This window comes from Equus quagga, chromosome 2, assembly GCF_021613505.1.
Source record: "Equus quagga isolate Etosha38 chromosome 2, UCLA_HA_Equagga_1.0, whole genome shotgun sequence".
Classification (NCBI taxonomy): domain Eukaryota; kingdom Metazoa; phylum Chordata; class Mammalia; order Perissodactyla; family Equidae; genus Equus; species Equus quagga.
Genome location: NC_060268.1, coordinates 128703670 through 128730296, shown reverse-complemented (window position 1 = coordinate 128730296; position 26627 = coordinate 128703670). Strand labels below are relative to the sequence as shown.

The 26627-nt window shown below is 33.3% G+C and overlaps 1 protein-coding gene across 4 annotated transcripts in view; it reads right to left on the bottom strand.

The window, feature by feature from the left end:
- Nucleotides 1-26627, bottom strand: part of HERC4 (HECT and RLD domain containing E3 ubiquitin protein ligase 4) — a 141251-nt gene that overhangs the window by 97696 nt on the left and 16928 nt on the right. For all 4 annotated transcript variants that reach the window (XM_046653455.1, XM_046653458.1, XM_046653456.1 and 1 more), the window contains exons 4-7: nucleotides 14540-14699; nucleotides 8243-8319; nucleotides 4232-4453; nucleotides 3011-3102 (exon numbers count right to left, since the gene is read on the bottom strand). In XM_046653455.1, coding sequence (XP_046509411.1) covers nucleotides 3011-3102; nucleotides 4232-4453; nucleotides 8243-8319; nucleotides 14540-14699 — 551 coding nt within the window. The remainder of the gene's footprint in view (nucleotides 1-3010; nucleotides 3103-4231; nucleotides 4454-8242; nucleotides 8320-14539; nucleotides 14700-26627) is intronic.

Below are 26627 nucleotides of genomic sequence, written 5' to 3'. Positions count from 1 at the left end.
CTGGTTCCTTTTAGTACAGTCTACATCAAAGGATGTTCATTGCTTCCAAATTGCACGTGGTTAATTACTTATAGGACCTTTCAGTGGCCATGGCAAAAAAAAAAAACACACACAGTCATGCGTCACTTAACGATGCAGACACTTTCTGATAAATGTGTCGTTAGGCGATTTCATCATTGTGCAAACATCATAGAATGTACTTACACAAACCTAGATGTTATAGCCTCCTACACACCGAGGCTATATGGTACTAATCTTATGGGACCACCACTATTATGTGTGAAACATCATTATACGGCACATGACTGTATTTTTAGAAGGGAAAAATGAGAGTTCATATTGACACTTGTGATTCAAAGTAAAGACCCACAGGGTTTTAATTTAATTCCTACCATTTTATATCTCTTGTCTCTTAAGTTGAAAGGTGCAGTTTCTAATGACAGTAAAGTACTTTTTGCTTTATCCTACTCTAAATGTAATATATTGAAAACAACACTACCAATTTTACTACTAATAATAAGACTACAGAATGCAGTTTAAGCTTTCTTTGTGAATTCAATTTATCCTTAGGCTATTTCCCACTAGTGATACGCAAGAAAATACCGTATTTTTAAATGATCTAAAGAATTCTTCTTTCTGCAGTTGCGCCACTAGGTTTTTGTTTTTAATTTTTAAGAACTACTTTTAAAAAACAGAAATATGCATATATGTTTGCTTTCTAATTATGTGTCACAGTTTCTAGGTTCCCAAGTACAAACTATAAGGAACGTCATATTTAGCATAGCTATTAATTTTTTTAATACAAATAATATGTAATACCTTCATATTTTACCCTTTCTTAAACAAAAGGTAACTACTTTGTACCTTCCTCTTTTTACTTAACAATACATCCTGAAGATCATTCCACAGCATAATATAGAGATCTTCCTCATTCTGTTTTACATGTCATGATACTCCAGTGCATGGAGTCACCAGAGTTTATTCAACCAGGCTACTACTGAGGGACATTTGGATTTCTTCCATTCTATTGCTATTAAAATAATGCCATAATAAATGACCTTCTGCATACATAATTTCCTATCATCGGGATAGATTCTTAAAAGCGTGATTGCTAAGTCAAAAGGAATATGTATATGTAATTTGCATAGTGAATTTGTAAATGAACTTGAAAAAATTTGACATCTTTGTGGTAGTGTCCTCATATCCACGAACATGCATGTCTTTCTATTGTTTTTAAAAGTCTATTTTAAAATTTTTCCTAATGTCATTTTCCTAATGTAGGTTTTGTACAAGGAAAATTGCTTTGTTAAGCAATCCTAATTTATATGCAAGAAATTCTTCAAGGAAAGCAAAAGATATGTGGATACGGAACGATATTCTAACTTAAATCAAGGAAAAATAAAACATTTTACTCTGGGGATATTTAAAACTAATTTTGTTAAAAATAAATTACACCAGGGCTGGCCCCGTGGCCGAGTGGTTAAGTTCGCGCGCTCCGCTGCAGGCGGCCCAGTGTTTTGTTGGTTCGAATCCTGGGCGCGGACATGGCACTGCTCATCAAACCACGCTGAGGCAGTGTCCCATATGCCACAACTAGAAGGACCCACAACTAGGTACTGGGGGGCTTTGGGGAGAAAAATGAAAAAAAAATAAAATCTTTAAATAAATAAATAAATAAATAAATAAAATTAAAAAAAAAATTACACCAAAAATTCCAGTGAACAAGTATCATAAGCTAATGAGAGAGGAATACAGACAATTAATAGAATTAGCGTTTTTAAAAACTCAATAGATATAGTTACATATCAAGGGAAAATAAGATGAGTGGTTATTTGAAAGGCTGAATTTGAAAACCATTAACATTGTGAGTCTTTCTACCACAAAGCTAGTCCTAAAAATTAAAATACAAAACATTTTTTACTATTATTTCAGCACAGCCTTATTTCTTCCAAATACCAATGAAAGAGAATGACGAAAATTTCCATCTTTCCAATATAATTAAATAAGATTTTAGTGATTACATTTGTAATCTGAATGATAAAAATCAATAAAATATGGTAATAAGATTGGCAATTACAGTAAAACTTCCTTACTAAAAGGCAAGTAATAAAAATTTTTAAAATTAACTTTTATAATTGGTCATTATAGTTTTAAAAATACCTTGAGTACACTATATTTGATAATGACTAAGAATAATTCTTATCATCCTAAAATTCTCAATGTGGGAGTAAGTGTGTAGAATTTTACAAAGTGATCAGAAGTTAATTTTTTTCTTGCCAATTTTATCTACTATGTAGGACCAAAGATAAAAAAAGCAAAAAACATTAATTTCTAATTTAGCCAATGAAAATTTGCCAGTTCCTTTACGTTAACATGACTATAATAAATATTATTCCTGGTAAAGATTAGTTTAACGTTTTTATTTTCATTTTACTTCTAATTGCCAGAGAACTACACAGTACTGAAACCGAGTTGGCACATACTCAAGGAAGTGAGAGGTCAGAGTTAAAGCCATTAACAAGACTGTGATGAAAGCTCATTATAACTGCTTGCATAATACTTGGCCTATAGATAATAGAGAGATTTAGTCTCCTTTATTACTTTTTATACAACACTTATAAGCTAAATGGGAGTTAAATTAAAATTAGGCAGAGCGATATAAATGGGACTGATATACACAGCATAGCAGCCCTGGCAAATTGAAAAGGAATTATTTCATTCAAAATATTATTTAGGCAGTATTTCACACGAAGCTGAGACACTCGACAAAATATATTATCATCACATTTAATAGCAGATCACAATTCACACTTCGTAACATAAAATGAAGTTGAAAATTAAGGTAAATTGCTTTTGAGAACAAATAATCATCTAGGTCCTTTTTCCAAGATAAATTATTTTTTAGATATCAATAACACTCATGTTTCAATGTAAATATCATGAAAACATTCACTAATTATGAAATAACTATCATGAGTAATAGTAAAGAAGTTTTATAGGAGTACAATACCTTGGTTAGTGCAGCAGTATGATCTTCTCCACAACAAATATAAACTATTTTCTGAGTTCTTAGTGACTTTAGTAAATTAGGAAAATACCTATCTGAAAATTCCAACAAGAGATGTTAACAGTATTTTTAAAATTAAAACTCTTCTAAAACATGTTTCCTCTACAGCTTCAGCAGACAATGATGACTAACTAATTTTAACTATAATTCAATGATTTTGTGATATAAGCCTACTAAAAGTTGGACTCCCAGGCCTTTCTATTCATGCTACTGTGATAAAGGAGGGATTTAAAAAGAGTAATTTAAATATTAAATTGTCTAAACACCAATCTGCACAGATCTCAGCAATGAAGGAATTTCAAAACTATTTGACTGCTTCTAATATGTACACAACATTCTTTATATTTACCTCATGATAACTAAGCTGATAGGACCCCACTTAAAAGCTGGAAAATTAAGTATAATTTTGTTATTTTGTAGCAGAAAAGATACATAATGTTCTAATCTGACACATTTTTCTCATGCAAAAAATATTTTAAAATTCTTTCTGAGAGCATTCTCTGCTATCACAACCAGTTGTTACTAGATGAACAACTCACTTTTGTTCATTTAAGTCATTACAATTATGCTGAACTTTATGAAATTAGTTTTTGTATTTCAAATATTGGCATTCGACCTAATGTAGTTATGAAAAATTGGTTCCAAGATCCCAACTTGTTTCAAGTGGTTATAATTTTTTTAATTCAAAGTGTTTATTTTTAAATGATCTAGCATCCAGGTCAAATGTGAAGCCCAAACTAAAGATTAATTTATGACAGATTATCTAAATATTTCCTTAAAAAACTCAAATAGATTAATGCTTCCCATTACTTTCCAGAATAACTTTAAAGCTTCTTTTCACCGATCGTAGCCAGTAACGTGGTTACCAACTTGAAGAAACGTTTCTCAACTTTCTTTTAATGAACATTGAACAACAAAAATTTTTGTCCAGATACACTTTCTATAGTTACTTAATGATAAAATGATATTTTTTGGTTTTTTGGCCTTCCCAACATGCCCTAAAAATATTATTATCGAATGAAATTTGTAAATTAACCTCTCATCCCCACCTCCATATTAGGAAAGATCTGGGTAAGTTTCTCTCTGACACTAAGAATCACTGATCCATCTCAAAAGATCATCTCTTTTTAGAAATATATTTATCTACAAATAATGAGAACCTACCATTTTCATCATTAAGACCTAGTTGACCAAATTTGTTGCGTCCCCATCCAAAGATAGCTCCAGAAAGGGTGAGTACAAAACTATGGGCTCCTCCTGCTGCAACTTGCATGAAAGGGATTCCAAGCAAAGACTTAATCAGCTGTGGTGAAGCTTGCTTTTTATAGTCAATGCCTAAACCCAATTGGCCATATTTATTCTGTCCCCAACAGAAGACTTCACTTGCTGCAAAACAAAAATCATAAAATTAACTATTTTTCTCCCACACAAAAAATTTCATTTGAAGATTATCAGCTATTTTGGGATGTTCTTCCTCTCATCAGATGCAAATATATATTCCTCTTTATTAAGTTTATGTCTTATATGGAGACATAATACTACCTAGAACACTTTCTGTATTAGTACACTTTAAGTTTGACTGACTTTACTGAGGAATAAGTCGCATAACTGGGAGGAATCTCATTTCCTTATACTCCTTAAGAAAGCACCCTCTCTTTTTAATATTCCTCAGGTCTCACTTTTATTCCTGTGATTTCTCCCAAGAGGCACTTATCCAAGCTCAAGGCTTGATATTAATTATATGCTGATCACATTCAAAATTTTTTCACTACCGCATACATCTCCTCTGAGCAATAAACCCACATATCCAACTGTTTATCTGACACCTAAACCTGAATATTTCAAAGCTACTTTCAGTTCAGCATGCCCCAAACTCAATTCACGATGTCCATCCAATCTCTCATGTGCTGGACCTCTTTCTTCCCAGTGTTCCTCATCTCAGTAAAATGACATCATAACTGATTCGGTAGCACAATTCATAAACATAGGGAATCATCCTTAATACTCCTCTCCTCTCGTACCTTATACACAAGATGGTATCACTCCATCACCAAGTTATATACAGTTCTCTCTTTTTTTTTTTAATAAAGATTGGCACCTGAGCTAACAACTGTTGTCAATCTTCTTTTTCTTTTTTTCTTACCAAAGCCCCCCAGTACATAGTTGTATATTCTAGCTGTGAGTGCCTCTGGTTGTATACAGTTCTCTTCCTAAAGAAAAATATGGCAAATAGATTCACTCCTCACCATCTCACTTGGTTCCTACAATCGTTTTTTTGCTTGTCACTTTTGCTCCCCACTGCCATCTTATTTCACAACTTTAGATATATTAAATAAGTTGACACTAAACTAATAACTGACACACTAATAACTAATTTTTTAAAATTTATACTACAAAATAGTGCACACTTAAAAGTAGGTTTCCCTCCAAAATTAGATCCCTGGTTCCTCTCCCAAGAGATAACCACTCTTACCAGTTACTAATATGTACTTCCAGAAATACTTTATGCACATACTAGCAGACATTTATACATATACATACAGATATTATAAAAATGCAGATTTGATAATGTTGCTCACCTGAAAAAAATATGTGCCTTCTCACTGCTCTTGGGATAAACACTTTTAACAAAGCCTATAAGGCTCTATATGATCTACGTTCATTTAATACCAGTCTCTTCTCTTACTCACCATACTCTAGCCATACTCATCTCCCCTTACATTCTCCAACGCCTACTTCTCACACATTGCTGTTCCCTCTGCCTAAACCTTCCCCTCATCTTTGTCTATTTACTTCTACTCTCTCCCAGCAGGAAGCCTTCCTTGATTTCCCAGATTAAGTTCATCCCCCCATTATATGTTCTAAATATCCTAACTTTCTTTTTTTACAGTCCTTTTTCATAGTATGCATTTATATTTTTACTTATGTGACTGCACCATAAGGGCTAGTGGTGTTATGCTTATCGCTGTGCACTGTACATCTTAATGTGCCTAGTTCATACTAAGTGATCAAAAAACTTCATTAGCTATCGCTAAAGCATGAAGCTCAACATGGCAAAAGAATACCTGTAAGTCAAGACAGAAAACTGTCCTATCAGTAAAACTTTCGGGTTTAAATTTATCTTGGATCTACCTACCAAAATATCAAGAGAAGCTGGCAAAGTAACAATAAAGAATACAGGGATGCCAGCTTCCCGACTGCCTATAGAAATCCAAAGTCCTTAATATGGCATTCAAGGTCCAATGTAACAGATTTCTGCTTTTACTTCAGCCTCAACTGAAATATGTCTCCCATGCTCTCACAACACCCACATAAAGCTACATGCTGATACTCAAATACATAAAATACCTTTGCCTGATTCTATGCCTTTACTAGTATGTACTATCACCTGAGCCCATCCTCAACAATTCCCTAGCTACTGCTCAACATTTCTTCAATTCTGAATAAATTCTACTCATCTTTTAAGACTTATATCAAATACCAATTCCTTCCTTTTTGTTACCAATTCTATGGATTGGAACTACAGTCACATGCAGCATAATATTCAGTCAACAACAGACCACATATACATATGACAGTGGTCCCATAAGATTAGTACCCTGTAGCCTAGATGAGTAGAAGGCTATATACCATCTAGGTTTGTGTAAGTACTACAGGGGAGGAAGAAATTTTCCTCCACACTTTAGGTTCTTCTGGAGGGTCTAAGAAATAAATCGACATGAGACAGATTAACAGGAGAAAAACAAACAAAAGTTTAGTAACATGTATACAGGGGAGGAATGGAGGAAAACCAAGTAACTCTCCAAAATGGCCAAAACTCTCACCTTAAAGACCATCCTCAGCTAAAGATGAAAGAGGACGATGTTGGAGGTGGGAGAGTCAGGACTTCATAAGGAAGGTAAAGAATTCACAGGGAGGTGAAAAGGAGCAGATGTTTGGAAAACAAGTGTTTGGCCACAAAGAAACAGAAGAACACAGAGGGAAGCCCAAGAAACAGGCTTTTCTAGGTTCCTCCCTGTCTACCACCTAGTTCGCACTATGCTAAGGTGATAGCTCGCTTCCCGAGACAGATTTTTTAATCTGAATTCTTTTAGGCAGTTAAGGGGGAAGTAACAAGAAAAACTTTGAGTCTTTTATTTCTTAAAAATAATCAGCCTAAAATAATCCTCATGTTAAAGAGACACATTTTGGGATGGCAAATTTTGTTCCCCTTCAGTACACTCTATGATGCTCGCACAATGACGAAATTGCCTAACAATGCATTTCTCAGAACATATCCCCACCATTAAGTGACACATGACTATAATTAAACCTTTTCCTTCACTGACATAGCATTTTACTTTTACCTTGACCAAACCAGTAAGTAAGTTTTTCTGTCTCAAACTCTAGTTATTGATTTGTATATCTGTCTCTTCCACTAGATGGTATGGTCCCTAGAACTCTCTCTTATCTGTATTTCCCCACAGCTCTAGCCTAGTGCTTCATTCACAGTAGACCTCACTAGACATTTAATAAATTTAAAAATAATAATAATGAAGCCACTGGAACTTATTTTTTTTAATTAAAAAAACAAACATATGGCAGATTCTTTACTAACCCAATGTACAATCCTTGGCTGGCCTAAGAAGTTGTTAAATGAATAGGAAAGAAAAGCAAACAAAGCTCATAGGAGGCCCAGGCTTCTTCTCTGTTTTTATTCATAAAAAGTTCATCTGTGAGATCAAATCAGATTGGGCAAGTTATAACCTTTCCTAGCTATGAAGGAATAGCGTTTAGCCGACTAAAGAACAATTAGAATAAAAATTTCATGTCTATATCCTAGAAATAAACAATTTGAAAATGACACCATGCACAATAACAAAAAATATCAAATATATAGGTGAAAATCTAATAAAAGGGGTGTAAGGGATATAGCATGTTCAAAAATTAAGACTCAATATTGTAAAGATTTTCCTCAAATTGATTTATACAGACAATGCAATCCCAATCAAAATCCCAATAGTTTCTTTGTAGGTCTGTGAAAACTGACAAGCTAGTTCTACTATATATATGGAATTGAAAAGGATCAAGAGCAAGGACAAGTGTGAATAAGGAGAAAGTTGGAGGAGTTTCTGCTCAGTTAAATTATCAAGTAATAAAACTGAAAAACGGAAAGATAATAAAAGTAATGCTTACCTTTAGAAAGTGCAAGAGAATGATAGTAACCGCAAGCAACCTGTACTATCTGGATATCTGACAAACTTTTAATATTTCTAGAAAATAAGAAGAGAGATCAGGATCAGATTATCCCATTTAATAAATGGATCCTGAATGCTACTTATTTATGCTATTTATTGATCACCTACTACATGCAAGTAGTTTCCTACTAACCTAGCAGTTCATGCTGTTTATTCCAAAAGCCCAATTTACCAAATATTTATGCTAAACTCAGTAAACAAAATCTAAATATGACAAAAATTAAGAGGTGTGATGAAAAAACAATTTAAACAATATTTAAGCTAAGTAAACTATGCTCACAAGTCAACTACTACTCAGAGTGCTTTTATAATTCAGATGTTTTATCAAAATTTTTTTAAAAATCTTATGCTTCAAGTAGGAAATTTACCAATATATTTGTAAAACAAATGTACAAGATCTAATTTGTCAAAAATTAGCGTTTGGCCTAGTTGAATATATGTTCTCCTATATCAGGTTCCTTAAGAACCAACAGAGATTCCTATCATGTGGTGCTATGAATTCACGAATTATGAAACCTATTATTCCTTTTGGGCTATCTTTTTACTTTACTTCTAAATCAGTGATACTCAATTTAATTCTTTACTAGGGAAATTTAATCAATTCATGTTTATTATGATCACTGATGTGTTCAGTCACATTTCTGCCATCTTGTGTTTTTCCCATATATTTTTATAGTTTCTTTTTCCCCCCATTTCTGATTTTTCCTAAATGGCAATGTAATTCTAAAGGCTAATTTTTAAAACATTATAAAAATCAATTAACTTTGTGTACCAACCATCCCAGGTTTTTCTTACGTAGTTCCCCTTTACCTCGTCATTCTGTTTTTCCTGAATGAATATTTTCAAGGAAAAAAAATCGGAGATGAAGCATAATATGTTTCTTATTTCCCTTTACCTGATACTGTCACCTGACCTGATTCTGCCATATGAGATTCCGGAGCAAGTCCTGACCAGTGTGTCGATACTCATGATTTTCGGGAGGCAGCTTCAGCAAATCAAATTTTGAGCAGGAGAAAGGAGAGTTACTCTAATTCCATACTGTTGTATTAAAAATATTTTTATTTAGTGGATTTATGTTCTTAACTACAAGACCTGAGAGTTGTACTGCTACAAGTTAGCAGAATCCAACAAGTAAGCAGGATCCAATGCACCTTCAGATTTTCAAATGTAGAATAATGCCATTTTTCTGCAATTAGCAAAATCAAACACTGGCAATGCAGAAACAGAAATAAAAAATACCTGGATATGTACAATGGTGCTGAAGTTACTAAACAATTACTGTTACTGTTTATTCATTTTAGGCACATCAGACACTAACCAGTGAACTATATTAAATATTTTTAAAAACCAACTGTTCCAGGTATAAAGTCCAATTTCCAAGACCAAGTAAAACATTTCAAAATACTACATTCTCATAGTACCCTATGTTTTTTCCTTCATATCATTTATCATGATGAATTGCTGATATACTTATTCATTTAATTATTACTAGCATACTCTGCTAAACGATAAGCTCTTTGAAGGTGGACTATGTGTTTTATACCCATGGAATCTCTAGCACATACTGTGTGCCTGGCAAAAAGTAGGTAATGAATAATACACTGTTAAAGGATAAGTGAATTTGTAAAGTCTTTGAGACTTTAGTATTAAACTATTCATAAAGTTTGCCCAAAAAAACTTCTAAATTTGCACAGCAATGTACATTCGGTGACTCTCATTTCCAAAATAATATCATAAGGCTTGGAATATAACATAAAAGCTAATTTCTTTAGCCATGTCTGCTACAGGGACAAGAAAAGATAGTCTTCTGTGACATTACTGTTTTAAAGAGAAAAAAAAAAACGCCTTCATCTCCATGTAGATTTATTAATACACGGAAGATGGTGTGGGGGAAGAAAGGAGAGGATATGCTTAGTTATTGGGGTTTTTTTTTTTTTTTCTTTTTTAGCTTTCAGGAATAAAAAAATAAAGAAAAATACTGTATATGGTTAAAACTTAATTTACCAAATTTGTTTCTCACGTTCAATTTTTCTTCAAGAGATAACAAATTAAAAAATTCTTAATGAAATAAAATTCTACAGAATTCATCAAAAGTAAAGCCCCTTTTTTAAGTAAAAAAGACAATGTAAATGTTTAACTGTTTTCAATTTTTAAAAGGATTCAAGTACAATTAACAGAAAAGTAAAATAAGGCAGTATAATCCTGTAAACAAAAAATACAGAGATACATACATACACATCCCATGAAGATTGCTAATTAATAAGAACTACAAAAAGAAAATCAGAATTCAGACATCTATGGTAAATATTTTATAACCGTGTATAAATTTAAAATAAATCCCTAAAGGTTAGAGCACGTCAAACATTTTAAATGGCTATGACATCACTAAAATGATTCATTGCAAAGAAAAGAATCACTTCTTTATTGAATTTTGAAAGATGTTCGAAATTCCTAAGAAAACAGGTAATAAACTTCAAAATAAGATTTATACTTCCCTCCCTTGGGAAGTCTGCCAAAACGTATTAATTGTTGAATATGTATACTCTATACTGTTGTATTTTTCCAACTTAATGTACAGGAGCAATACAGGCAGAAACTAGGCATTTCCAGCTGTTTGAAAAGGTAAAATCCCAACTGTCAAAGACTAGTGAAAAGTCTACATTATATAATTAAAAATCTGAAGAACTATCAGGCTGGCACAGTGGCTAAGTTTGCGTGCTCAGCTTCAGCAGCCGGGAGTTTGCGGGTTCAGATCTTGAGTCGGACCTAGCACAGCTCATCAAGCCACACTGTGGTGGCATCCCACATTAAAAAAAATAGAGGAAGATTGGCACAGATGTTAGCTCAAGGCCAATCTTCTTCACCAAAAAAATAAATAAATTGAAGAACTAAAGCATTAAATATTTGCCAATTTCAAACTCATCAAAGTGTATACATTAAATAGGTACAGCTTTTTGTATGTCAACCATACTTAAGAGGTTTTAAAAATATATTTTGATGATAAAACATAATTAACAATTTTCTATTTCCCAGTTAAGCCACAACTTTCTTAGTGATTTGAGAAAAGTCTTAGCACCAACTCTTTTTCCAATTTTAAAAAATTTAGGCTAACAACGAATCTAGTCTCAACTATTAAGAAATACTCTTTAATTTTTCTTTTTATTCTAAAATGTTCTTAACTTTCTGATGCTAATATTAGGCAAAAATTATAATATGCTTAAAACTGAGTAAAATCAAGAAAATAAGTTTTACTTTTGATCAAGCTGACAATTCAAATATGTTTAATTAGTTTCTGTAGCCCAGAAATAGCTGTTCTTCACAAGGATCATCATATTAAACCATCTTGTCATAATTGTTAATTTTATGTCCAAAAAACAGACCTTTAAAAAGTAAACTACAACTTCATTGCCAACAATTTTTTTCTAAATTTTGTGTGGGAAAAGTACGTATTTCCACTTAAACTAAAAGATAGTAAAATTAGGCTTAACTCTTGTTTTAATAAAAGTATAACACACATCCTACATAAAAAGAAGTAACTAGCCAGAAATGCAGGTCTACAGAGACCACTGATATTGAATAATTTGTCTTTCCCCAAGAAGTAGCGATTTCAAAACAAAATCAGAAGAAAAGATTATCAAGCTAGTAAGAATTTCAAATATAATGTATTATTAATTTTATATTCTTTAATTTTAAAGTGTTGCTTAATTTACACCTATTGGCATAAAAGTGTATTTTGTTCTCAAGAAAGTTTGGCATAATGTGATTCTTGATTTTCTGAACACTTATGAAAATCATAAACACTAATTTTAAAAAACGTATTGACATACATTTGAATTTCTTCCTGTTTTCTATACATTTTACTCAAAATGTGTGTGAAATTTACAAAGCTGGCTAACAGCTCTAAACATCTAGGAAAAGCCTTGTATCCAGAAAATGATTTGGTACTGACACTTTAAAAATGAAAAAAATCACTGGCAGTCTTTCATAAAAATATATTTCTACTGAAATACCAAATTGCTCTTTAAAACATTTTTAAAAAGTGAGTAAGGACTATGTCACAACAATCAGCTCAGTCCCTGAAAAACTAAGAAGGCTGAACAGAAGAAATGCCTTAACACACAGCTTAAAGTTAATTTAGATGTTTGGCAATACAAAAAACAGAGAAGTTTAAACCAGAGGACTCAAGTAAGATCTCTTTCAGGTCCCCATCCAGGTTCACAAAATAGTAAAGTCACAAATACATAATTTATTATTAAGCAACCTTCAAATAAATTGTCATATAACAAAATTTTCTCCCTATAAATTACCTTTCTTTCCATTTACTAATTATCTATAGATTACTGACTGAAATCTCTTATGCCAGAAGTGAACAGCAACAAAAATCTAAGTATGAGAATTAAGAGACCAGGGAGTAAAAATAAGGAAAACTAGAAAGCTTTGCCATGAATCATGGTTTTGAGAATACTGATTTAGAAAACCCTTTTCAATCCTAAAAACACAAAATTTTTTAAATCTTAAATTAAAAATCCCGTTCTAGCCAGACAGAGAAAGATGAACTCTGTATGACTCCACTCCTAGGTGGTAGTTAAGATATGGACAAAGAGAACTGATCGGTGGTTGCCAGGGGAAAGGGGGTGGGGGGAGGGCACTAGGGGTGAAGCAGTGTATCTACAACATGACTAATAATGATGTACAACTGCAATTTCACAAGGATGTTAACTTTCATAACCTTAATAAAAAAAAAAAAATCCCGTTCTACAACAATTACTTCTGGGAGTAAATAAAAGCAGTAGAGGACATTACAAATGTGAGGTAACTATGTTTCAAGGAATCCTTTGTATTATCTAGCCAATAACCATTTGGTTGCAAATTATCATTTTCTGAAAGAAATCAAAATTGAAATGACTAAAAAATTTCTATTTACTTAACCTAAGGAAGAAAAATTTTCTCCCAACAGCACCATCATTAAGAGACATTAAAAACATAAGGGGAATTGTGTTTGCCTGTTGTCTCAGAAGAAACAAAGGGGAGGAAATTTGGGGAGTTTTGTGGAATTGAATTACAAGTTCAACAAAGAAAACATATGAATGTGATATATCCAAGTCTCTACAAACAGTTCATTACTAGAACAAATATAAAATGTCAAACTAAAAGATCAAAAAAACTTTTGAAATGTTGAAACAAAGCAAATACTTTAAACGTATACTTTAAGTTTTTCAATAAACATATACATCTGGGGGAAAGGTTAGAGGCTTACTGAAAGAACTAGCTACCTTTCTTGGTCAAAAAAAACTCATTTCTAACAACGATTAGAGTTCCTATTCTGAAATATATTAGTTCTTGTGCTCCATTTTCTTATCCTCGTAGTTACATCCTATTATTTAAACCAAAACAAACATTATCAATGTTAAACTAAAAACAAAATATCTAAATGTGAGTAAAAAGAAAATGCTACCTGGAATAAATCTAAAATTAGTTTAAGATCTTGGCTCCCTGGAGAGTTCTCTTTTGTCTCTATAGCTATTACTAAGAAGAAAGAACAAGAGTTTAAGGAGGCAAGAATTTGTATAATTCTAAAAACTAAGCATGAGTTTATGTATCCAAAAGAAAATGAATACTTTTCTTTAAATCTCTATATTTTTACCTAGATATGTTCATGCTCTTATAGTTTTTAATATTAAAACAATGGTTACGCCTGATGTAAATCTGTAAGACTACAACATCAATGAGACATAGTTTATTTTTAATTTGAAATAACTCTATGATGAATTAGTGGTTAATGTAAATTAAATCATGGTTCTATGTAAAAAAGTGGAAAGAGACTGAATTCTTTTTACACTAACCATGTGGGACTTATATATTCAATAAAAACTAAAACGAGACAGAGAAACACGCAACCAACCAACATTTAATACATATTTCAATAGCTGGGGTACTTAAGAGAATTAGTTTAAATTAGTCTAACCCACTTAAAAATTTTAGTAAGAAAAAACATAAAGTACATATTCTTCATCGTTTTCCTTTACAAACATAAATAATTTGGGGGAAAATATGAAGTATACAAAAAATAGCACTGAACCCAAATTAAAGGCAAGAATCTACCTAGTAAACTCCTTAGGAACTCTAAGGGGAGAAATAATTAGGTGTCAACTCTTACATGCCCACAGTAAACAATAATTTAGATAAATTTATTATAAAAGATTGTTAAAGACCTCTTTTTGGTCACTTTTGTTACCTGGGTACTCTGATACATTCCTCTGATCCTAGCAGGCCAAGTTGTCCATCAGAATCGAGACCCCAGGCATACACCTGGCCCTTGTCATTTAGTGCTAATGTATGAGCTTCTCCACATGAAACAGCTACGATATTTTGGGCATCCAGGGCAACAACCTGCTCTACAGAAATCAAGAAGAGACACATTACATTCTAGTTTTGAACTCACAATGAGAATAAAACACAGTCTTATCTTGTACAAAAAAGGTACAGAAGTGCTGAAATACAGACTAAGTATAACTTCAGTTATTCAGAAAAATCTAACAAATATGTTCCATACAACATTCTCACTGTGGTAAATAGAGATATACATCACAGGGCATAATCAACTCAGAATATTAAGTGACTTGAACATTTGGGGGAAGAAGTTAAAGGTTTATAAAGATTCTCTCAGAAAATGCTCTTCATTCAAAGCCACTACCAATAAAAGAGAGGAGTCAAGCTAAAACGGAATCACTTAACCTGGGCTGTTCGTTTTTTAATAAAATCATAATTGACACACATACTACCGTATAGATACTACCATGGAGTAATTTTGAAATTAATGAAATAATCTGAACTGGCAATTTCTGACAGCAAATTCTTTACATATCTCATAAGTAAAGTATCTACTAGATATGCTGAGGAGAGAACTGAAAGGCAATGTGACCATAACGAATAGGTTTCAGTTTATGGACTGCCATTTTTAACATCAAAGATATAAAAACTCCATATGTGGTTAAAACATATTCAAGTTTTAACCAGAAATTAATTTAAAATATTGGCTCTTCATAAGATTGTCAGTAACCAGTGACAAATCAGTAAAGAATGTGAAATTGTTTCCTTAGTCTCCTTAAGATATACGTTTATCAGATTTTTCCTAGTACCACTATAAGTTTTTTTTAAGATGTCGTTTAAAATTAACATTTTTAGCTTAATAAGAAAGCTATAATTTCTGTCTTCAATAAATTGAGAGCCTCATGTTGAAGACGACACTGAATCAATCAGGGTTTCTTCAGAAGCACATTTTAGCTCAATGTACAAACGCAGCTGTTCAATAATGAAATGGACTGCATCAAGGAGGTTTAGCTTTCTATGTAGAGAAATTCAAATTCTATCCTGAATTTTGGGATGTGAGGCTAGCCCTAGATAGCTTCTAGGAATCTGTCAACTCTAATAATATGTTATTTTAAGTACTTACCTTAAAGTACTGTGAGTTAATAAGACGAGAAGCTAGTAAACAGTACGTGGAAGTTCATTATACTAATATCTCACTTTCTGTATATATTTTGTGTATATGTTTTTATAAAATTGTAGAAACATACGAAAACAAAAAAGGAAAACAAGATATAACAGATTGTCACCCCCCAAAAGGCCCTCGAAGTATGACATCATTTGTTTACATCAAAATATTCCCATAAATCTTAATTATGAAGAAAGAAGTAAAACACACAAAAGCTCTACTGTCTCCCCAGAAATAAGTCAATGATTCTCCAAGACAATCTTCAAAGGAAATGTGGTAAACAACAGAAAATGACAGGATGACAAGAGAATAGGACAGGTTGGTTCAACAGTAACAAATGAATAGTACTTAAATTAGATAGCAATGGTTGTAAAATCAAAGGCACCAAAAATCCAAGAAACAATCATTCATACCAATATTTACTGTATACCTCTTGTGCTCCAAGCACTAGAGACACAAAGATAAATAAAACAGAGCTCTAGCCCTCAAGGATTTTATAGCCTTTAGAAAAAGAGATGAGATAAGGATTGTGATTAAACACTAACATAAAGATATACAAAAGGCAACATGGGAATAGAGATACTTATTAAAACCCTGAAAGGTACTAGGAAGAATTCTGGAAGACAGTGACACTTAAGCTAAGTCCTGTGCTGAGGAAAGAGGAAGAGATTCCATGTACCCATTTGAGAAAATTCCAATTATTTGTTACAGCAAAACAAACGAAAAGCAAAGTAAAAAGGCTGATAACAAAATAGGGGGAAAATTTTACTCATATCTCAAGCAAAGAAGTAACTTTCCCAATTTTTAAAGACTTACTAGAAAAGAAAAAAAAAAAAGAACAGTAATTCAGTGAAAAATGGGCAAAAGATGTGAACTGATAGTTCAGAAAAAGAAACAGAAATGGCCGTTAATCATATGAAAAGACGTTCAACTTAACTGATGACAGAAATGCAAATTCAAACGATACTGAGAAGTCAATAATATGTTCACTAAGAAAAATCATAAAGCCATACACTTTTAATTTGTGTACTTTTATATATGGGTTAACCTTCAATTATAAAAGTTTATATTTATCAAGAGAATGAGAAGACAAGCCACAGACTAGGAGAAAATACTTGCAAAAGACATCTAATAAAGGACTGTTATCCAAAATATATAAAAAACTCAAGCTCAACAATAAGAAAATGAATCACTCAATTAAAAATTAGGCAAAAGATCTCAACAGACACCTCAACAAGGAAGACATACAGATGGCAAAGTAAGTATATGAAAGGATGCTCTACATTTTATGTCATCAGGGAACTACAAATTAAAAAAGAAACCACTATACACCTATTAACGTGGCCAAAACCCAAAACACTGACAACACCAAAGGCTGGCGAGGATACAGAGGAACAGGAACTCTCATTCATTGCTGCTGGGTATGCAAGATGGTACAGTCACTTTGGAAGACAGTTTGTCAGTCTCTTACAAAACTAAACATACTTTCATCACATGATCCAGCAACCACTCTCCTTGGTATTTACCCAAAGGAGCTAAAAACTTCTGTCCACACAAAAACCTGCATACGGATATTCATAGCATCTTTATTCATAATTGCCAAAACTTGGAAGCAAAATGTCCTTCAGTAGGTGATTAGATAAACTGTGGTACATCCAGATGATGAAATACTATTCAGTACTAAAAGGAAATGAGCTATCAAGCCACGAAAAGGCACAAAGGAAACCTAAATGCACATTACTAAGTGAAAGAAGCCAATCTGAAAAGGCTATATATTTATTGTATTATTAATTCCAACTATATGACATTCTAGAAAAGGCAAAACTTTGGGGACAGTAAAAATATTAGCAGTTGCTGGGGACTAGGGGGAAGGAGGGATGAAGAGGTAAAGCAGAGAGGATTTTTAGGGTAGTAAAATTATTCTGCATGATATTACTAGTATTCTGTACAATACTCCGTATCATTATGCATTTGTGAAAACTCACAGAATATTCAACACAAAGAGTGAACTCTAATATAAACCACCGACTTTGTATAATAATGATGTGCCAATGTAGGTTCATTTTGGTAATAAATGTACCACTGTGTTAAAGGCTGTGGACAGTCCCCACAGTTAAAGGCAGCTGTGCATGTGTGGGAGTGGGGTATATGAGAACTCTCTATTTTCTGCTCAATTTTGCTGTGAATCTAAAAAATATAGTTGATTAATTTTTCTGAAAGTCTATGCTTTATTAAAAAAACTCACACCAAGATAACATTTTTCACCTAATAAAAATCTGAAAGTTTGATAACAATCTATTAGCGGAAAAGGCACACTTGTATATTGACAACGGGAGTACAAAACAGAACCAACCTTACGGAGAGGAATGTGGCAATACCTAAAAATAGATACACATTTACCTTTCAGACCTAGCAATTCCATTTCCAGGAAATTATCCTACAGATGCACTCAAGTACTGAAGGGTAGCAGAATGTGCCACCCCAAAATATGCCACTTTGCCACAAGGATTATTTTAAGCTGAAGGTCATTAAGAAACAGAACAAGAAAAGCTCTCTGCACCCCACCCACCATTTGCCTAAAAGCAGGACATAAATTTACAAAGGTGTGCCTCCCTTCCCTCTCTACCAGAAAGGACAGAAGTTAATCGCCACAGACAACTCTAGACCCTTATCAGCTCACATGCAGCACCAATGGAATCTACATAAATTTTATTAACTAGCCCTTATCTTCCATTAGCACCACCACATATTTACCTTCCCCCAATCTGACACCAAAGAAAACCAGTCTTTTTTGTTTTGTGTCATCTCTAAAATTTCATCATTCCTCATTACCAAGTGCTCCCACCTGTAAGCACAATGCATGTGTTAATAAACTTCTGTCTTGTTTTTCTCTTGTTAATCTATCTTTTGTCTAGACAAGCCCCCAGTGGAGAATCCAGAAGAGTCGAGTACAAATACGTGTGTGTGTGATGAACGTGTATGTATTTATCTATATTTGCAGCAACATATGATAACAAAAGATTGGAAATATTCCAAGTATCCATCTACACACTGGAATACTATGTTCTACAAATAATGAGAAAACTCTACATATTGATATGGGAAGACATCAAGCGTACATTTTCAAAGGAGGGAAAAAAATCAAAATGTGGAATAGTGTACATGATGTAAGCAAGAGGGAAGAATAAAAACACATATTCATACATGATTACATCTACATAAAGAAATCTTGGAAAGAGATACAAAAAACTAATGAACTTAAGTTACCTATATGGGATGCAGAAAGAGGGGGGAAACAGGGTGGTCAAATGTAAGAGCAAACTTTTCAATGCATATTTATATTACTTTGATTTTTGAACCATGTGAATATACTGCCTATTCAAACCAAAAATAAAATTTAATTAAAAAATTAAATATAATGTTAGAGAAAATAGTTAAAGCAATGTATTAAAACCAGTGTTCTCACTTTAAAACTGACCTGAGCTCTTTAATTTTTTTCCTACAAATTAAAAACTCAAAATAAATAATTGTTGTTCTCTCAGAACTTTAGCCCCATCAAATTATTGAGAAATCTATTTTGAGAATGTATAACGACTTCAGAAATACGTTATTTTAAAAGGTACGTTTTTGGGTGTTTTTTTGGTGAGGAAGACTGGCCTTGAGCTAACATCAGTTGCCAATCTTCCTCTTTTGTTTTCTCCCCAAAGCCCCAGCACATAGTTATATATCCTAGTTCTAAGTCCCTCTAGCTCTTCTATGTGGGATGCAGCCACAGCATGGCTTGATGAGCAGCGTGTAGGTCCACGCCCAGGATCTGAACTGGCAAACCCTGGGCCACCGAAGCAGAGCACATGAACTTAACTGCTACACCAAGCCAGCCCCCTAGAAATACGTTATTAAAGAAACACAACACAGTTATAAGTTCTGGGGATAGTTTTTAATACAGGCTTTTCAGACAACAAATATACAAAACTGATAACTTCTCTGTACTATTTTTAAAAATTACTCATTTTGAAAGACAATCTCTGTATGACTCCACTCATATGTGGAAGATAAACATGTGGACAAAGAGAACAGATTATTAGTTATGGGGGGGAGGGGGCAAAAAGGGTGAAGTGGTGCACCTATAATGACTGAGAAATAATAATGTACCACTGAAATTTCACAGGGTTGTAAACTATCATAACCTCAATTTAAAAAAAAAATTACTCATTTTTTCCAAATGGCTCGTCAAAATGAATAGCCTCAACCATCACCCCCCAATATGCTAGAAAGTCACATCAATGGTATATTGAAACATTTCACATCACAGTCAAATTTTCGTGTTGAATGCTCAAAACAAGATGGTCTGAAAAGAGAGTCAATGATAAGCAAGAATGAAGGGAGAATAATCAACAAAATAAACAAAAAATTCACTAGAAAGCCTGACTCAATGATGCCCTGTGTAACAAAGAAAACAATTCATACCAAACCCAACAGCTAACATTTATTGAGTGTTTCCTACGTACTAGGTACTATGCTAAGTCTGTTAAGTTTTAATCACCAAGCTATATTTGCCTTTCAAGGCCAAGTAACACAATTAGAGGAGGGAGGGTAAATGGGGATTAAATTCACTTCAACTTAGGATGAGTATGGATATATAACAGGGCAGAAAATAAAAAAGAAAAACTTGCCAAGCAAGCCCATTGAAAAAGAATTGATTCCTTTGATAAATAGGGGCTACAAAAAGATATTGGAAATATGAACATATAATGCTAAGCTTGTTAGAAAAGGTTTAGCAAGAGCACATGATCATTATAATAACTGATTGTAATTCAGACATAAGGTATCTGTTTAAAAAAATACAATTACAAATAAAAATATGTGGAAAAATCTTAACTATTGGTCATTGTGCTATTCTTTCAACTTTTCCTTCAAAGTGCTCATAATAAAACTTTGAGAAAAGTTAACACTGTTCATATCAGTATTCATGGCTCACAATATTTCTCTTCAAGGGAAGACAAAAAAACATTTACTTTTGGGAGGCACAAAAAGGCAAAGAAAACATAAGTGGAGGAGATTGCCTTGGGAAAGAAAAAATACATTTTTCAGAGACAGGAGCAAAAACAGAAAAGATAAAGAACTAGAGAGATGTTACATATCCATCTTGTAAACACTGATAGTAGATAATACTCCAAATATATCTCTAATAGGTCCAAGTTCATCATTACTTCTGGTTCTTTTTACACCTGTATTGTTAAAATTGCAGTATTTTTAAAACTGATGGTACATCATTTTATTGAGGGATTAACAGGCCATCTTCTTTACTCCATAAATGCAAAACATTGTCATTTTTACATTTATAAAAACCAATTAAAATGGTCAACCTAATCATGGTTTTCATTTCTACATCTATTTCCTCCCAATTACTTTTGTATGCACATCTGACTTCATCATTTGTTCATTTACAAACTACACCAAATAAATTTTGCTGCATAAACAAACGAAGAAAGAATACTGTCACATCCTTTTACAGCAATACAGGATAGTTCCAGGTTCTTGTTGCAAAACGTTACATGATAAAATCCTTCCTAATGAATAACAAACTGAATAAGAACATCCTATTTCCTTTGGGACCTAAGAAGTACATTCATCAATTCTTGAGTTTGTGAAAATTCATGTAGACCATCATCTCCAGACTCACTATTTAAGAGTTCACTTACATGATCAATTTCACTATCATCATATAGTGATGCTATCTACATTCACCTTCTAATTTCTCTAGTAACTGTGAAACATCTATCTTCCTCTGTCAATTTTCTTCTCTTTGCCATTATGCACAGATAATGAAAAATTCTGCATTCTCAACCACGGTCAATGAAAGCCACAAAAAGAGAAAAGAACTACAAAGAGACTAATTCCAGACTCCTTCTATACTTTCCTAAAAGATGACATAAAACTGCACAATATCTGAAGACAATCGAAGGATGCTAAATACTGATCATTTATTTCACTACTGAACCATCCTTCTAGGAGAACCCATTATTCTCCCACTTATAATTTTAATCTTTTCATTTTAGTCTAGTTGGGAATACAATCCATTCTTGTTATTCCCAGTAATTATGTTTTATAAAGTCACTATGAATACTTAAAGTCCTCATACTGAATCACTGCCCCTAAGGAAAATACAGGATTAGGTTCTTACAAGCCTCTAATCACAACATTTTTGTCAACCGATCAATACATAACCTTGTTTTATGTGTGTTCCTGTTTAAAGATATCTTAATATATATTGTTGATTCATTAACATTGAATTCACAGTGAACAGTACTATAAGCTCAAGCCTCAATGTATTTTCTTGCAAGGCATATCACAGCCTTCTTGTGCTTAGGAACACTAGATAAAACTTCAGCTCTATGCTCAGGGGCCATTTTAAAGAATGAAATCACCAAAAAAAATTAAGAAAATGTGAAAAACATGGCACTAAATATACTGCAAAAAGGACACATTTATAGAATGAAAGCTGAAACAAGGCAGAGCATCACTTTGCTGAACCTCAACTGGGAATGTGCACACATCAAGAGACTCAAATATTTTGCAGCCCTGCACATGTGCATGTCCAAAAGTGACCATGAAAAGCCCCAGTAGTACTGACCGATTATGACCCAGGTTGATTTAATAACAGTACACATAAATGCTTCTTCCTAGACAACCAATCACTAAATATACAAGATGGTCTATTAGGAGTCTTTTGCTAATAATCAGGGTCTAAATCTGATAATTAGATATAATCATCAATAACAATATGCTCTGATAACCTTGTAAACAAAGAAAACTAACAGTAAAGAATGTGCTGTTCCCTGGGTATAAAGGTAATACTATACAATACCATTAGTAACATATTCACAACTACCATGTCTTAAAAGCTGCATCTTATTCAAAATTCTAAAACAGCTATTTGAAGGAAAATATAAACATTATCATCCTCTTTCACCTACAGATCTCAAAATCTTGTTGTGGGATGAACTGTGTTCTCCCAAAATTCATATGCTGAAGTCCTAATTCCCAGTACCTCAGAATGTGATCTTATTTGGAAAAAGGGTCACTGTATGTGAAAAAAAAAAAAAAACGTAATTAGTTAAGATGAGGTCATACAGAAGTAGAGTAGGCTCCTAATATAATATGATTGGTGTCCTAATAAAAAGGGGATTTGGTCACAGACAGGTACACAGGGAGAATGCCACGTGAAGGAATGCCTAAGACTGCCAGCAAACCACCAGAAGCTAAGAGAGAAGCCTGGAACAGATCCTTTCTTCTTAGCCTTTAGAAGGAAGCAACCCTGCTGACATCTGATCTTGGATTTCTAGCCTCCAGAGCTATGCTATAACACATTTCTGTTATTTAACCCACCCAGTTTGTGGTACTTCGTAATGGCAGCCCCAGCAAAAAAATTTATACACTTGAATAAATATTTTCAGGTTCAAAACATGCCTGTCAAGTTAGCTAAGTATTACCATCTATGTTTTAAAGGCTAGACACAGAAACAAATAACTTATTCTGAATAATTCAATCATAGATAAGCTTGATTTTGAAATTTACAAGTTTCTATTTCATAATTACATTATTTCCATGCCAAAGGGTTAAAAAAAAGGGCAAAAAAACATTTACACAAAATTGGCACAAGATATTTTTATAAACAATCTTCAAAACAGAAGGCAAAAAAACACCTTTTAGAGAGCAAGTTGGCAATATGTATTACAATTCTAAACATGCATGCCTTCTAACCCAGAAATCTTCCTTTTAGAAATTTATTATGTATTATAAAATGATGTTTACTGACTCACAGTTTGTAATCGGGAAAAAGAACAAGAGGAAATAACCTGATTTCCAGTAATAGGTAGATAAATTATGGAATATCCATGTAATAGAAATTGATGCTTCTATTAAAAAGAATGTCCATATAGTAACATGACAAGATAGAAATAAATTAAATGAAAACGCAAACCAGAGAATTTTATGTATATGTGTATAGAATTATGTATTTTAATATAGGTATAAAAGATATGAAAATATAAATAAATCATAGTAGTCATCTTTAAGATGTAGGGAAAAAAGTGGCTTCCATTTTTTAAATCACACATTTCTATAACTCTGAAAAAGAAATAAAGTACATGTATTACTCAAGTAATCAGAAAAAAGGGGTTATTTTTTATTTATTTAATTTTTTTGGTGAGGAAAATTGGCCCTCAGCTAAAATCTGTTGCCAATCTTCCTCTTCTTGCTTGAGGAAGATTGTCACTGAGCTAACATCCATGTCAATCTTCCTCTATTTTACGCAGGATGCCACCACAGCATGGCCAGACAGGCAGTTCTAAGTCCCCACCAATGATCCAAACCCACGAATCCTGGGCCACCAAAGTGGAGTTTGCAAACTTAATCACTACGCCACTGGGCCAGCCCCAAAAGAGTTTTTTTTTAGGGTATAAGAAGTCCCCAATTTATAAATGACCCTGAACCCCACAGGAACAAATGTCCTTTGTTTCCTGAAATCAAAACACTGGCAAAATAACCAGCCTGGCATGATAGATTTTCTTACCTAGGAAACAGAGTCTATAGTCGGTATCGTTTAGCTTTAAAATGTGACATACAGGGGGCCAGCCCCTTGGCTGAGCAGTTAAGTTCATGCACTCCACTTTGGTGGCCCAGGGTTTCACTGGTTCGGATCCTGGGCACGGACCTAGCACCACTCAACAAGCCATGCTGACGCGGCGTCCCACATGCCACAACTAGAAGGGCCCACAACTAAAAATATACAACTATGTACTGGGGGGCTTTCGGGAGAAGGAAAAATAAAATCTTTAAAAAAAATAAAAAAATAAAATGTGACACACAGTTAAGTTAAATACTGCCCACAAACATCGATCCTAACCTTTCTGGAACTGACAAAGCAAGAGAGTTAAACAAGCCAGGATAGGTGAAGGGTGGAGATAAACTTCTGACATCCAAATTTAAAACTCAAATGAATTTTTCTATGAAACATCACAAAGGTCAGTTAAATATAATTATTGATGGAATATATATCTGGGTAAATGTGTTTTTAAAGAAGACTGGTTTGAAAACCTACTTATGATATCTAACAATACTTCCATAAGCAAAGAAAAATTAAAAGTTTTTAAAAACACAATTCATTCATAAACCTAGGACTATCTGGTATAAAAGTACAATTACCAAGCATGATTCAAGTCCACAATCTTAACTCTTAAGATGGTCTATGAGTTTAATGAAGCCCTACATGTATTTTTAATTTAAAAAGAAACTGAATTCCAACAAAGTTTAAACTATCAATGTTTTATATAGAGAACAAAAAATCTTTGATGTTTTATGTTCAAGTTATCAAGACCTAAGAAACAATACTTTATAAATAGCAACAAGCACAGCCATGTTGGTAACAATCACAAAACTGAGGTGAGAAGAAACACACTGTTAAATAGCTAATTTAAAGAGGAACCATTTCAATTCCTTAGTAAATGTTTAATTCTGCCAGAGCTTGTTTCAAAATCCTCTGTCCTACCATGTCTCCCTAGTTGCTATAAATACCGGTTTCCTCTTCCCTTCTCTCTGAATAACTGGAAACTCTAATTCGAGCAATGCAACATGCACTTAAAATCCATCTCTAAAAATTTAAAGTTCACAAGATACTATATTATGAAATTAAAAAGGTGTTATAACTCCATTCTTATTTAAAAACAAATATATTTTTAAACACACAGCCCCAATATATATGTGGAGAAAAGACTGAGAAAATAAATAATAAAATTATTAACATTGGTTACAAGTGTTTTTTTTCTTCTTATGGTTCTTTGTTTAATTAAACAACTGAATGTGTAGTTGATGCATTTTATGATTATGACTTTTTAAAGATAAAGAAATCAATCACATGGGATTGCTGAATAGCACCAATAAATAATTCAGAATGCTTTTTTTTTTTTTCTTTAATTATACTGCTAACCTTGTTACAAAGATAAATAATAAGGGGCCGGCCCTATGGCCAAGTGGTTAAGTTCACGCATTCTGCTTCAGCAGCCTGGGGTTTCACTGGTTCGGATCCTGGGCACAGACCTAGCACCACTCATAAGGCCATGCTGACGCAGCGTCACACATATCACAACCAGAAGGACCTACAACTAGAATATACAACTACGTACTGGGGGACTTTGGGGAGAAGAAGAAGAAGAGAAAAAAAAGACTGGCAACAGATGTTAGCTCAGGTGCCAAGCTTAAAAAAAAGATAAATAATAAAAAAGCTATTTCACTCGAGGCACATACTTTCCTATTCCTCAAGTGAAATTATTGTTTATTGACACTTTTTAAAGAATCTCTAATATAATGCATATAATGATTATCATAAAATAGAAAGCAAATTAAGATTTAAAGAAATAAAGCTAAGGGGGCCGGCCCGGTGGTGCAGCGGTTAAGCTCACACATTCCACTTTGGTTTGGATCCCAGGTGAGGACATAGCACTGCTTGGCAAAAAGCCATGCTGTGGTAGGCGTCCCATGTATAAAGCAGAGGAAGATGGGCATGGATGTTAGCTCAGGGCCAGTCTTCCTCAGGAAAAAGAGGAGAATTGGCAGTAGTTAGCTGAGGGCTAATCTTCCTCAAAAAAAAAGCAAGGAAGCAAGCAAAAACATCAAAAAATTAAATTAAGGGGCTGGCCTGGTGGCATAATGGTTAAGTTCGCACACTTCACTTTGGTGCAAACCCAGGGTTCGCAGGTGTGGATCCCAAGTGTGGACCTAGCACTACTTACCAAGCCATGCTGTGACAGCACCCCACATAAAATAGAGG